The 15,534-nt window shown below is 40.3% G+C and overlaps 1 protein-coding gene across 18 annotated transcripts in view; it reads right to left on the bottom strand.

Moving 5' to 3' along the window:
- The window catches only part of LOC125458783 (prominin-1-A-like), a 240,952-nt gene that overhangs the window by 95,450 nt on the left and 129,968 nt on the right, over positions 1–15,534 (bottom strand). For all 18 annotated transcript variants that reach the window (XR_009445857.1, XR_009445860.1, XM_059646712.1 and 15 more), the window contains 4 exons: positions 14,792–15,009; positions 12,757–12,831; positions 1,111–1,174; positions 42–201 (listed from right to left, as the gene is read on the bottom strand). Coding sequence is in view for 16 of the 18 variants with exons in the window: in XM_059646712.1 (XP_059502695.1) it covers positions 42–201; positions 1,111–1,174; positions 12,757–12,831; positions 14,792–15,009 (517 nt within the window). In the remaining 2 variants the exon portion in view is untranslated. The remainder of the gene's footprint in view (positions 1–41; positions 202–1,110; positions 1,175–12,756; positions 12,832–14,791; positions 15,010–15,534) is intronic.

Genomic DNA, 15,534 nt, shown 5'->3' on the forward strand with positions numbered 1-15,534 from the left:
GTTAACACTGCTGTAATTAAAATTTGAGAAAACAAACCTACCTGTAGAAATCATATTTTTCCAAATGTGGAAAATACTCAAGAAAGTATCTCTGTCCCTGATTAAGATAAGCCGTAGAGGTATTAATTATATTGCCAATGCCAGGCTCCCTACTTAAACTTGAAATTCTCTCTTCAACTTCATTGAGTACTCTTTTTGCATCTGAAACAAGGAACAAATAATATAATTCCATACAACTACAAGTGCACACTTCATTAACTATGTCAATCTTATCTGATTACAATTGCTGATTAAAATAGATGTGGGGCACTTGTGTGATTCTTGAAAACGTTCAAGCAAATGTACTTTACATGATCATATTTTTTTGTCATCACAAACATACACACATTTTCTACGAAGCAATCAAAAAATGTGTACAATAAACACAAGCCAAAATATCATTTATGAACAAAATGAAGCAGTGCATACGTAACACTGATAGAATTGGTCATAAATTTGCAATTTCAAAATAGCAGATATTTATTATTGAATTGCACCAGAACATAGTGCTCCGTTTGCCCTCCTAAATGAGCAGAGGCAAACATGTTAACATCCAGTACAAATTAATTAATTTTCCAGATTCTTAAATTTATAAAAGATTGGTTATTGTAACTTCTGCAAACAGTGTCACCAGATCAGAAAACCATGACTGTGGCATAAACAGATAAACACACAAAAGCACACTGTGTCATAGTTTTTACATACTGTAGTCAGATTTTGGATAAACTTATGAAGATATGCTGAAAAATTGAGATATTGTCATACATAAACTACAGAAAACTGTTTAATGATAATTAGTTGTAAAATATTCCAAAACATTGCAGTCTTTAGCATTAGAGATAATTGGAACTGCAGATGCTGGAGAATCCGAGATAACAAAGTGTGGAGCTGGATGAACACAGCAGGCCAAGCAGGATCTTAGAAGCACAAAAGCTAGCATGCACATTTTTTTATTTCAGTAAACTATCAGTCAAGCTGCGCTTAGCATCAGTCACTGATTGTTTACAAATAAAAGCAGCTTGATGTACATGATCATAAATGCACAGAATTAAATATATTTTATCATTTTACCTGACGCAAATGATTTGGTTTCATTTTGAAGTACTTCTGGTGTATTATTAAATGCTGAATATCCCTATAATTATACAAATAAATTATTAACATATGAAGCAATACTGGAAACAGATTTTTATTTTGTTCTCAGTCGCATTATAAAAATTGATGATTTAGCTTAAGAGTATTGGGGGTGATTAATGAACTCAGAAAGAAAATAAAAAATTCCAACCTAGAATTCACTATCTGAAAGGATGATGGTGGAAACAGATTCAATACAATCTTGGACCAGAGACACCTATGAGTTTTTCAAGTGACACGTTATGTAATTTGGAAATACAATGACCACTCCTTCACTTTTGATGGTACAAGCTCTGGAACTCTTTCCGAAGTATTAAGAGGACACTTTCAGCACAAAAACTGCAATTATTCAAGGCAACAACTCACCACTGTCTCAAGGCCCATTTAGGATGGCTAATAAATGACAGACTTGCCAGGAACATCCAAATCCAATGAACGAACAAATATAAAAAGCAGCTTCAAATTGACTTTTTTGCTGAAAAGAAGGAAACTTGAAAGCATATGGGGAAAGAGCAGCCAAGCAGTTTGGGGAAAGGTCAGTGATAATTAAATTGATCTATTCAAGAGAGGATGGGTGCAGGGAGTATGAAACTATAACAGCTGTCAGAGGGATATTGCTAGTATCCATTATTAAGGTATTAGACCAGAACATTTAGAAAGTCATACTTCAATCAGGCAGAATCAAGATGGTTTTAGGAAAGTGCAATTTATTAGAACTCTTTGAGGAGACAAGACGTTAGGTGGATGATGAAAAACCTGTTATCTGGTCTTCTTGATTTTCCAAAAGGCATCCAAGGCCTTTGCATAAAATAAGAGTTCACAGTGATGACACAGGGGAAGGTAGGAGAGACATATTAGCATGGTTAGACAATTGGTTAGCTAACAGGAAGCAGAACTTTGGGATAATTGAAAACCAAAAGAACTGCAAATTTCATAATCAAAAACAAAAACAGAATTTGCTGGAAAAGCTCAGCAGATCTGGTAGCATCTGTGAAGAGAAATCAGAGTTAACATTTCTGGTCTGGTGGCCTTTTCTCAGAATTGATCGTAGCTGAGCAAATGTTGATTTATATGCAGAAAATGGGGTGGGGGGAGGGGGTTAGGAGTAAACAATAGATGGAGATAGACCCCAAAGAGACAGAAGAACAGTTTGACAAACAAAGGAGTGGATAACAATCTGGCTAGGAGGTTGAACAGCTCTTAATAGAGACTGTAGGGATTAACAGTAGGTTGTGTGTAATGGTAGACTATGTGGTAACGAGGCCTGGTGTGTGGGGTACAGGGCTAGGACACGGGAGGGTTCAAATCCTAAAATTATTGAACTTGATATTGAGTTCGGAGGGCTGCAGGGTCCACAAACAGAAAATGAGGTGTTGTTCTTCTAGCTTGTACTGAGCTTCGCTGGAACACTGCAGCAAGCCTGAGACAGAGATGTCGGTCAGGGAACAGGTGGTGTGTTAAACGGGCAGGCAACTGGAAGCTCAGGGTCCAAGCAAGGGCCAAAACATACTTTCCAGGTGGAGCAGCACTTTACCTGCACTTACCAGTTTAATGCATTCACTGCTCACAATGTGGTCTCCTCTACACTGGGGCAAAGAAGTGTAGACTGGGTAACCACTTCACAGAACATCTACACAAAAAAGACGCTGAGCTTCCAGTTGCCTGCCACTTTAACACACCACCCTTTAACATATCACACTCTTCTACCTACTAGCTCCATACCTCACACATCAGGCCTTGTTATCACACAGTCTGTCATTACATACTGCCTATCATTGGCCACTTACAGTCTCCATTAACAGCTGTTCAAACTCCTGGCCAGATCATTATCTGAACCTTTGTCTCTCCAATTGTTCTTCTCTTTCTTTGGGCTCTATGCCCATCTATCATTTACTCCAGACCCCCTCTCCCTACACTATACTCTGCATATAAACCAACACTTTCCCAGCTACCATCAGTTCTGAGAAAGGAACACCGGATTCAAAAAGTTAACTCTGATTTCACTTCACGGATGCTTCCAGACCTGCTGAGCTTTTCCAACAAATTCTGTTTCTGTTTGGAATATATAAGTTATTTTCAGCGTGACAAGCTGTTACTAATGGTGTGGCACTGGGATCAGTACTATCAGTTTTAGAACAGTACTATCAGTTTTGATGAAAAAACTGAATGAATGGTCGCTAAATTTATTAATTATGCAAAGATAGACAAGGGAATTAAGTTGTTAGGAAGACATAAAAAGTCTAAAAAGGGATTTAACAGATAGGGCAGATGGAGTATAATGTGAGAAAATGTGAACTTGTCCACATTTACAGGAATAACAGAAAACCATCATATTATTTGAATGGAAAGAGGCAATAATATAGAAGGATTAGAATGTTCTGGTACATGAATCACACAATGTTTTGGACCAAAACAAGCATGCAGGTACAGCAGATGGTCAAGAAAGAAAATGGAAGATTGATATTTATCACAAGGGGAAATCTAGTATGAAAGTCAGGAAACATTGCTGCAGCTGCACATTGTCTTAGATTGCATTTGAAATATGGTGTACAGTTTTGATCTCTGTACGAAATAATGGATAAAATTGCATTAGAAATAGTCGGAGAAGATTCACTAGGTTGAATTCTGTGATGAAGAGTTGCCTTGTAAGGAAAGATTGAGCAGGTTGGGCCCATACCCATGCGATTTTAGAAGAATGAGAAGTGATCGTACTTAAACTTATAAGAATCTGAAGGAACTGACGGAATGATGCTGAGAGAGCATGTTGCCAGGCAGAGGAATTAGGGGACATAATTTAAAATTAGGGATTAACTATTTATCACTGAAATAAGGAGAAATTCTTTCTGTCATAGGGTCATCAGTTCATCGAATTCTCTGCCGTGAAGAGGTTTGGAGCCTGGGTCATTGAATATATTCAAGGCTGAGTTAATTTGATTAGCAAGGGAGTCATGTGTGTGCATCTGTACCTGCAAGCGAGAGAGAGAGAGAGAGGAGAGAGAGAGAGAGAGAGAGAGAGAGAGAACAAGAGAGCGAGAGAGCGAGGGAGCGAGGGAGCGAGAGAGAGAGAGAGAGCGAGAGAGAGAGAGAGAGAGAGGGAGGATGATTTCACCTGACGAAGGAGCAATGGTCCAAAAGCTTCTGATTTCATATACACCTGTTGGAATGTAACCTGGTGTCATGTGACTTCTGACCTTGTCCACCCCAGACCAATGCTAGCATCTTCACATCATGGCTACCATCGACACCACAAAAAACTGGCTCAAATAGAGAGGGTCTCCAAGAAGATCACGCATATAAACACTTCACATGATGAAGGAGCAGAGAATGTAGTCTGATTTTCCCCTCATTTATCTTTTAGTCATTCTTAATAGTTTGTTATATTTTGTCCAGACTTCTGATGTACAAACCATCTTTCTACAATTAGATGTTGTTTTCTTTAGTTTGATACTGTCTTGAACTTTTTTAGTTAATCACAGATAGTAGGTATTCCCAATGGAATTTTTCTTTCATGTTGCATCTACATTGTGTACTTTCAAACATTCCCTTAAATGTCTGCTACTATATTTCTAATCTGCTACTTCACTTCAAAAATCACTGCTTTCATGCCCTCATAATTCCACTTATTTAAGTTTAAAATAGGAGGGTTGGACCCATTCTTCTCTCTCTCAAGTTGAATGCAAACTTCAAATATGTTATATAACAAACTTGGGCTTCCTTCCCCATGGGTTAAGTAATTAATCCTATTTCATTGAGCAATATATTATATGACATAGCTTGCCAGTTTGTTGTCTCCAGAATGTGCTGTTCTTTTTCATTATTCATTCACGGAATGAGGGCATCATTGGCAAGACAGCATTTATTGCCCATCCCTAATTATCCAGAGGGTGGTTAAGAATCAACCACATTGCTGTGGGTTTGGAGTGACATGTGGGCCAGATGAGCTAAGGATGGCAGTTTCCTTCCCTAAAGGGCATCAGTGAACCAGATTAGTTTTACCCGACAATTGTCAGCGGATTCATGGTCATCACTAGATTCTTAATTCGAGATATTTATTGAATTCAAATTCCATCATCTGCCATTGGCAGGATTTGAACCTAGGTCCCCAGGACATTATCTGCGTCTCTGGATTAACAGTCCAGTGATAATACCACTAGGCCATTGCCTCTCCTAGTGTTATAAGACACCATCACAAAAACATTCTACAAACTCCTCACTTAGGCCATATTTGCATTTTTGATTTTTCCAGTCTATATGTAGAATAAGATCTCTATTGATATCCCTTTTGGACAAGCTCTCACTAATTCTTTCTTTACACCTCCTGACACCTCAACCTTACAGTTAGGGATGTAATATACCAAGCTCAAAAGTGATTTCTTACCTCTACTATTTCTAATCTTCTCCCAAACCGTTCCCACATTCTGGATTCTAGAACGTAGATCATCCTTCCCAAGTGCACCAATACCATGATTTGGTAACAGAGCTATTCTTCCACCATTTCTAGCTTCCTGTCCTCCCTAAACGGCCTGTATTCTTCAATTGTCAGGTCCCACTCCATGTTATCCTGCAGTTACATCTTTGTAATGTCTATTACATTGTACTTTTAACTCAGAGTTTATGAATTGGAGGCTGAACTATAGACTATAATGCATTAGGGTGGAAAAGGATACCTGGATTCTCCCAGAAGGCAGTCACAACAATTGATTTGTCCAGTGGTCAAAACAGGTGGGTACTACTAATAATGAGGGAGAAAAGAAGATCCAAAGGGCAGGAGTGTCAGTTGAAACCATCCAATATATTTGAGCTTCTCTCTGGCTATGTGGATAAGAATGGGGCTGCAGAGTGCAAACAGACCATGGCATCACGGCAGAGGAAGACATTCAGGCTGGGGAAGCAACAGGAACCTAAACTTAGTAGGTGATAGTATAGTGGGGGAGAGGGGTGTGGTTGGTACTGTTCTTGACAATTCTCTTGGAGTTGATGAGCAGTGAAAATTGTGCTCATAGTTTCATGTGTTGATTGGAAGCCGCGCTGCCTTTGAGGAAGGATTTCCTCAGAGACTGGGAGAAGGGGGCTCGCAAGCAATGGTCAATGATCTTCCTGGCAATGAGGAGTAAGGAGCTTCCTCAGTAGTGCACAGACCACTCTGTCTCCTTTCTTGATGATGGCAGCATCCCGGAGATTGGCAGGGATTTATTCTTTATTGCAGAGTTTCAGGAACAGTTGATTGAGATTACAGGTAAAGTCCACACCTTCAAGTTTGAAAATCTCTGCTGGAATCCCGTCTGCTCTTGTGGCTTTTCCATTCTTCATGTATTTATTGGTGACTTCAACTTCTGCTACACTCTTCAAGTTGCGGAATTTCTTCAAATATGTTTGCCGGTGGTTAAGTGGAGCTGAGTCTCAAAAAGATCTGACATGATCTTATTGAATGGCAGGGCAGCATTGAGGGGACGGATGGCCTACTCCTGCTCTTAGTTCTTATGTTCCTTTGGACGACTGTGTCATGGTTTATGAGTTCTTTGAACTGTTCTATCCATCAGAAGCTGATGCTTCCTCCGTCTCTCAAAAGGGATCCATCCTTACTTTGTGATCAGAGATAATGGGAACTGCAGATGCTAGAGAATCCAAGATAATAAAGTGTGGGGCTGAATGAACACAGTTAGCCAAGCTGCATCGTAGGGGCACAAAAGCTGACGTATCGAGCCTAGACCCTTCATCAGAAAAGGGGGATGGGGAGAGGATTTTGAAATAAATAAGGAGAGAGGTGGAAGCAGACTGAAGATGGATAGAGGAGAAGATAGGTGGAGAGGAGAGTATGGGTGGGGAGGCAGGGAGGGGATAGGTCAGTCTGGGGAGGATGGACAGGTCAAGGGGGAGGGATGAGGTTAGTAGTTAGGAAATGGGGGTGTGGCTTGAGGTGGGAGGAACGGATAGGTGAGAGGAAGAACAGGTTAGGCAGGCGGGGACGAGCTGGGCTGGTTTTGGGTTGCAGTGGGGGGGGAAGGGGAGATTTTGAAGCTGGTGAAATCCACATTGATACCATTGGGCTGCAGGGTTACCAAGCAGAATATGAGTTGCTGTTCCTGCAACTTACGGGTGGCATCGTTAAGGCACTGCAGGAGGCCCAGGATGGACATGTCGTCTAAGGAATGGGAGGGGGAGTTGAAATGATTCGCGACTGGGAGATGCAGTTATCTATTGCGAACCGAGCGTAGGTGTTCTGCAAAGCGGTACCCAAGCCTCTGCTTGGTTTCCCCAGTGTAGAGGGAGTCACACCATGTACAGCGGATGCAGTATACCACATTGGCGGATGTGCAGGTGAACATCTGCTTGATGTGGAGCGTCATCTTGGGGCCTGGGATGGGGGTGAGGGAGGTGGTGTGGGGGCAGGTGCAGCACTTCCTGTGGTTACAGGGGAAAGTGCCAGGTGTGGTGTGGTTGGAGGGAAGTGTGGAGCGGACAAGGGAGTCGCGGAGAGAGTGGTCTCTCCGGAAGGCAGACTAGGGTGGGGTTGTAAAAATGTCTTTATTGGTGGGGTCGGATTGTAGATGGCGGAAGTGTCAGAGGATGCTGCGTTGTATCTGGAGGTTGGTGGGGTGGTATGTGAGGACAAGGGGGATTCTCTTTTGGCGGTTATTGCAGGGGTTGGGTGCGAGGGATGAGTTGCGGGAAATGCAGGAGACACAGTCGAGGGCGTTCTCGACCACTGCGGGGGGGAAAGTTGCGGTCCGTGAAGAACGAGGACATCTGGGATGTGCGGGAGTGGAATGCCTCATCCTGGAAGCAGATGCGGCAGAGGCGAAGGAATTGGGAATAGGGGATGGAATGTTTGCAGGAAATTGGGTGGGAGGAGGTGTATTCCTGTTAGCTCTGGGAGTCGGTGGGCTTGAAATGGACATTGGTTTGTAGGTGGTTGCCTGAGATGGAGACAGAAAGGTCCAGGAAGGTGAGGGATGTTTTGGAGATGGCCCAGGTGAACTTAAGGTTGGGGTGGAAGGTGTTGGTGAAATGGATGAACTGTTCAAGCACCTCTTAGGAGCATGAGGCACCGCCGATAGTCAAGAATGTAACGGAGGAAGCGGTGGGGTTTAGGGCCAGTGTAAGTGCGAAAGAGGGACTGTTTCACAAAACCTACAAAGAGGCAGGCATAGCTTGGGCCCATGTGGGTACCCATGGCCACCCCCTTAGTCTGTAGGAAGTGGGAAGAATCGAAAGAAAAGTTGTTGAGGGTGAGGACGAGTTCGGCCAGGCGGATGAGGGTGTCGGTGGATGGGGACTGGTCAGGTCTGCAGGGCAGGAAGAAGCGGAGGGCCTTAAGGCCATTTGCATGGGGAATGCAGGTGTATAGGGACTGGATGTCCATGTTGAAAATGAGGTGTTGGGACCGGGGAATTGGAAGTTCTGGAGCAGGTGGAGGGCGTGGGTGGTGTCACGGATGTAGGAGGGGAATTCCTGGACCAAGGGGGAGAAAATGGATTCCAGATAGGTGCACATGAGTTCGGTGGGGCAGGAGCAGGCGGAGACAATAGGTCGACCAGGGCAGGCGGGTTTGTGGATTTTAGGAAGGAGATAGAAGCGGGCCGTACGGGGTTGGGGAACAATGAGGTTGGAGGCTGTGGGTCGGAGGTCCCCTGAGGTGATGAGGTCATGGATGGCGTTGGAGATGATGGTTTGGTGCTCGGGGGTGGAGTCATGATCAAGGGGACGGCAGGAGGTGGTGTCGGAGAGTTGGCGTTTGGCCTTGGCGATGTAAAGGTCAGTGCGCCATACTACCACTGCGCCTCCCTTGTCTGCGGGTTTGATGGTGAGGTTGGGGTTGGAGCGGAGGGAGCGGAGGGCTGCCCATTCTGCGGGGGAGAGGTTGGAGTGGGTGAGAGGGGTGGAGAGGTTGAGGTGGTTGATGTCTCGGCGGCAGTTGGAGATGAAGAGGTCAAATGGGGGTAGGAGACATAGGGGTGGTGTCCAGGAGGAGGACTTGTGTTAGCGGCGGGAGAAGGGGTCAGTGGAGGGAGGTTTGGGCTCTCTTTGTACCAGTTTGAGGCCAAGGATGTCAGGTCTGTATATTGCCTCTATAGCACAGAGCAATTCAAAATGTTGTACTTGTCACCAAGGCATTGCAACTCCTTGGAATTCTCAATTCATCATTGGTTCTTGACTATTTTCTTGTTCTTCTTTACAACTCTACCTTTCCTGTTTGATGAGTTCTCCCCATTATCTCACTGGTGATGATGCATATACAAGAAGAAATATTGGGTGCAAGGGTTTAAGGGGTGACAATATTAATTGGTGACTTTAATATACATGTAAATTGGAAAAGTCAGATTGGCAGTAGTAGCTTGGACAAGAAGTTCATAGAATGTTTTCAACACACATTCTTAGAGTATTATGTTTTGGAATAGGTTATGTTGAACTTGAAATTGTGTAATGTAACTGCATTAAGTAACAATCTCAGAGGTAAGGCACACCAATGTAGTAGTGACTATAAGATAGCCCAATTGTTCATTTAGTTTGAAAGAGAAAAGATTGGGACTATGACTTGCATTGTAAAGTTATGTAGGGGCAACTGTGTGGGCCAGAAAGCTGAGCCAGTTGAAGTGAACAGACATACTGCGGTAGGAAATAAATCAATAGGCACAGTCCATAGATTTAAGAATATATATCAGAATACTCAGAATAAGTATATTCTCACTATGAAGAAAAATTTGATTGGAAAGTCCCACCATCTCTGCTTAAGTAAAGATATTTGTGAAAGCATTAAAATTAAAGAAAAAGCATATAATTGCGCGGGTGACTGGCAGATCAAATGATTCATCAGGATACAAAGAACAGCAGGGAGTGCCTACGTGGTTGATCAGGAAGAAAACAAGTAGAGTACAAGAGGAAGCTAGCTGGGAATATTAAAATGGATTACAAGAGCTTCTATAGAAAAGGAAAAAAGTATGTAAATTGAGTGTTGGCCCTCTAGAGAGTGAGAATTCAGAGTTAATAGTAGATAATAAGGAAACAGCAAATCAAATTAACAAATATTTTGTTTTTGTCTTCATAGAAAGGATACAAAATACATTTCAGTAATAGCTGTAAATCAGGAGGTGGAAGGGAGAGTGGAACTCAGTGAAATTACAATCACAAGGGAAGTGGTACTAAGCAAACTGATTGTGCTGCACCAAGTCTCTGGATCCAGCTAAACCTGAACCTTGGGTAATAAAAGAGGTCCTCTTTTAATTTCCCAAATCATCTCTGTTGCCCTTCTTAAACAAAGAAACAATATAGGTCATTCTCCACTCTTCTGGGACCCCCAAATGTGACTAAAGAGATACAAAGATTTTGTACAAGGTACAAAAATTTCCAAAGATAGAAAGATTTCCACAGTTCCTCCCTAATTTTGTCATAGTTAGCCTTCTTCTAACACATGGGCTAATGGATTGCTATTCTTGATTATGTGAGAAATTAAACATAAAAGTAAGGATATCATGCTTGAGTTTTCTTGGAGCTGCACCCACCCAGGCAAGTGGGGAGTATTCCATCACATTCCTGGCCTGTGTCTTGTAAATGTTGGAAAGATTTTGAGAAGTCAGGAGATGAGTTACTCGCCACTGCAATCCTAGTCTTCAACTTGTCATAGTATGCAGATGGTTGGTCTAGTTTCGTTTCTGGTCAATGGTAATCCAATGGTAACAATATTGATAGTGGAGGATTCAGTGATGGTGAGCCCATCAAATGTCAAGGGAAGATGCTCAGTTAGACTTGCTTTTAGGCATGGACACTGTCTGGCATTTGGATAGCATGAATTTACTTGCCACTTTATCTTAGGTGCCGTGAATGTCCAGCACATTGGGCTAGCATTGAACATTTCCATTTCTGAAGGAAGGAACATCATTGATGAAGCAGTTGAAAACAGTGCGGTATAAGACACTACTGTAGTTATACCCCAGGATTGAGATTATTAACCTCCTAGAAACAAAACCATCTTCCTTCCTTCATCAGTACAGAGTTTTCCCTTGAGTCCCTGTAATGTTGCTGAGCTCTGGGGTGTCATATTCTGTCAAAAGCTGTCTTGGGTAGTCACTCTTACCAGGAATTCAGCTCTTTCATCTATTTGTGTACCATAGCTTTAAACAGGTAAGGTGATGTTGCATAAATGGAATCTAAAGTGACAGTGAATAGGCCACCACTGACCGCATGCCATTTGATGGTATTGTTGACAACACCTTTTATCATTTTGTTAATGACTGATAGGGTATATACCTTGTTAGCCAAATGACCAAGCCTTCAATTGAAATTATTCAAATTATTGCTTCGTCAATGAACTATTAGTACATTTCCATCTAAATGTAGTGACTGAAATACAGGGCGCAATTTTATCTTCCAATGATTACTGGTAAAACAAGCCTATATGCATAATTTCAATTTAAAATAATATAAGAAATAATAAAAGTAATTAAAATACCTCAGTATCACAAATAATTATACGCAAGCATACACACTAATGTGATCAAATATGAAATGTCTACTCTATTTCTAAATACAATATACAGTACATAATTAGCAGTTTTGTATATTATACCAATGTTTAAGGAAATGAGACCGGTCACAAGTAAAACCTGTAATATGATCAGGTTCTGCTGTTTCACAGTTTCTCTAAAATACAAACTAAATGTTAAGATATTGATCAAATGATATAATACACAAATTGATTCCATCCAGCTACGTTTCACAGATGTCTTTAGTCACTAGGGTTAGGCATATTGTAATTGGTTTGTTCACCTGGAGTTGAACAGATGGCTTGAAACAGAGTGATGCCGATTTCGGGTTCAATTCCCACACCGGCTGAGTTTCCCATGAAGGAGTCTCCTTCTCAACCTTGTGATTCGCCTGAGGCAAGGTGACCCGAAGGTTAGACCATCTCCAATTGCCTCTCTCTAATCAAAGATCAGCATGATGGTCCAGCAGGTCTATGGTGACTTTATTAGGTTTTTGAATACTCCATCTAGCAACTGATTCATTCTTAATTCATCCAGTAATAGAAGCATTTAAATAATATAGTTTAACAGCATTTTATGGGATTATATTTCACAGTTTCCAAAGAACGCTCTATGTTATATATATTTAACACACACACACGCACACACACCTTAGATTTCGATGCCTGAAGATTTCAATATCATAATCTGCCTTTCACTAACCCTGACTTGCTATGATTACTTTGATATATCTGCCATTCTGATTTTTTTTTTCAAACAAATGTTGTCCTCTGCCAGTCAGGACTGTTTTCAAATTCACGTGAGGCAAATTTCCTTGAAGAAACGGCAAGTCATCTAACAGGATTAGCATTAATCTTCACAACAAAACCTTAGACAAGCAACACATAATTTTTAGTAATATAAGATTCATCTTCAGGATGTTAAATCTGGTTCAAAATAGAAATTGCTTAAAAGCCAGAATCTGTCATATAGAAGACAAGCGGTTATAATCAACACTTCAGATCGTAGTAAAAGTAACAGCATAAACACAGTGAAAAATGCAAGCAGTTACGACATAATATAATGAAAATTTTAAGTTACAAGTGAAAAGAACATTGTTTACCTTCTGAATCAAGTCTTCATAGTCAGTTTTCTGCACATCACTTACTTTCTTCAGTTCAGAATCAACATCTTTTAACTGAAGTATTGAAAAACAGATGTTTAGGTGGCTTAAAAAAGGTCTAGATGTTCCTGTTGTATGACAGCAACCTGTCAGAGCATGCCATAATAACAGTTGTAAAAGCGATAGCTACTTCTAGTCTTTGCTTCGACACAGTTAAATATGGTAATCCAGAAATTTATGTTATATGGTGCAAAAATCAAGTCCAGAATCAATTGATGGTGATGCTTAAAAAGTGTACAAATTGATGTGATTCTTTTTACTTGCATACTATTAATCCCACCGTAAAGACACTTGAAAAAGTTATTCATCACCAAATGAGGGTTAACTAGATTTTTATTGGCATATTACACTACTAATTATATTTGAACAATCTTTCTAGCCCTGAAAAGCTGATGTGGAATACCAATTTGTTCCGTTAGGATGAGAAAATTAATTCCACAGATTCTAATAATTATTTTTAGTTATTTGATATTTCAGCATCTACCTGAGCATGAACTCCTTTGAATCTTTATTTTGCTGTCTTGTAAAGTAATTTTAAAAAGTGAAATATAGTTAATGTTTTTACTTTGAATAATTCTCACAGACAGCAAACCACAATGTAACTGTGGCTTAGCTTAGCTGATTACACCATTCTTTCTGGAGGTCAGAATGTTTTGAGCTAACCCTGGAGTCAAACAATATTTTTAAAAGTTAAATCCGTGTCACAAAGATGTAATAATTTTGTCATTAACTTCAGCAGCAAATACCATCGCTTTGTTACCAATACAACATTCAGTTCAGTGGTTGCTATGTAATCAGAAAGCCAAATAAAATGCAAAGGGGAAAGGAAATTTAATTGTTTCATTTCTCATTAAAACCCAACTGTTTGAAATATTTTGTCATGCATACATTCTGGACCAAAATAATATTAATTTTAAATAATACTCAATGTTGACAACTATGATTTCATTAAGATTTGGATTTATATGGGGAATATTATATAGCCTACAGCAATTTTTGTCCTTAAATAGGCTGTGGGTGCTCACTTATAATTTCAATGATTTGGGTTGTTTATTTTTTTTCTTCACCTCATGAACTAAATTTGGAGATTACAATGCAATATCGGTCAAAAAAGGTAATTTTCAGCAAAATTTATAAAAATTATTTTCAGGAGTGACAACACTTATAATGGGCTGATTCAGTTTCAAATTTCTGGTGAGTCATTTTACTTATGGTCACTTAATGTCCAAACTATGAAAAATATGATTGCAAACTCTTAAATAATATTAACAATGTGTAAGGGAAAATTAGGCTAGAAACGATAACATGAATAAGTTGCTGGGTGGGGTGGGTGGTGGGATGGGATGGAGAAAGATGAGGAAAGTAAGTCGACAGTAAGATTTCATTTAAGGTTGCCTTATTTAACATGGTTTTCGTTAATCATAGGTAAATTAATGGACCTATAATATCATTCAGCAACATGAAATTCATTTCAATATTGTTTTCTTTGCGTTGTGCAGTCTTTCTGATGTCTGACCTACTGACATAGCTTCAAACAGTCACCAAACAACTTGTATTCAAACTTTTGTTAAATATTATTTGGATTTTGGAACAAAGACTCGAGAATCAGGCAGTTATTGTCCTGCTGTGGGATTTCTCTGTGAACGTGTTGATCAATCAATCATTGAGACTGTGATGCAGCATTTTACAACTGTGGGAATAAAGTTCCCACCATGTGGTTTCTGTGTTGTGCATGTCTGTAGATACGTCATTCGAATGCTGACTCCCCTGAGCATGGAGGACACCACTATGTCATGGAATGGAGCAGTGAGTTTAAGATAAAAATAGCTGCTGCCTTTCTGCTGTAAGGAGGATCTGGACTCACATCTTCACAACTCTGGAGCTTTTTCAAAGGAATGCAGGTGATAATTTCATATTTTGTTCAGTTTTGCCAAGGAGCTCAGGGTTGCTGCTGTACTGAACAAATCTGACTTACCTGGCTAAAGTTTGCATTAATATTGAGATAGTCCAGTGAATCCCTTATTTTGTCACAATGTGTAATTGCATCAGGTACTTTGCAAGCTGCATCATTCAATGTGTTGTTGAGACTTGTTCGCACATCGGTCAAATTTGCCTGAAGTTTGCTAGTTGCGTTATCTAACGTTTGACGTGAGGTTGCCACCTTCTCTAAAACTTCCTTGGTTTCTTTGATGGCTGAAGGTATAAAGAATTAATCAAAAATTATCTCATTTGCTATTGAATACAAACTTTATCTTGGATGCCAACTGGTTGGACAGACTTCAGCATATTTCAACTTTGCATTCAGCAAATTCTTCTCAGACAGAAAATAATAGAGGTTTTACTTGAAGTTATTTTGAAAAATCAAATAATAATCCTTCCTGTACATATTCAACTGTGCTCAACACTAATTATTTGTATCACCCTTCTTGGCATTGTCTCAGCTCATTGATTACTAAAACTCCTGTGTAGTTTAACCTCTGGGCTTGCTAAATTGAAATGATCTTCTAGTTAACCATTTATTTTCTACCTGTCATAAACTAGAACTCTTCCAAGATACTGCTGCTCATAGCTTCATTTGCACCAAATTCTGTGAAACATCACTCTTGTACTTGCTGACTGCTGAGACTCCCATTCTATGAACAGCCTGATCTTAAAACTTTCATTTTTGTCTTCAAAAGCTTTCCTGGCCTCACAGCTCTTTGTCTCTGCAAACTCCTT

The sequence above is a fragment of the Stegostoma tigrinum genome, chromosome 1, assembly GCF_030684315.1.
Source record: "Stegostoma tigrinum isolate sSteTig4 chromosome 1, sSteTig4.hap1, whole genome shotgun sequence".
In the NCBI taxonomy this organism is placed as follows: domain Eukaryota; kingdom Metazoa; phylum Chordata; class Chondrichthyes; order Orectolobiformes; family Stegostomatidae; genus Stegostoma; species Stegostoma tigrinum.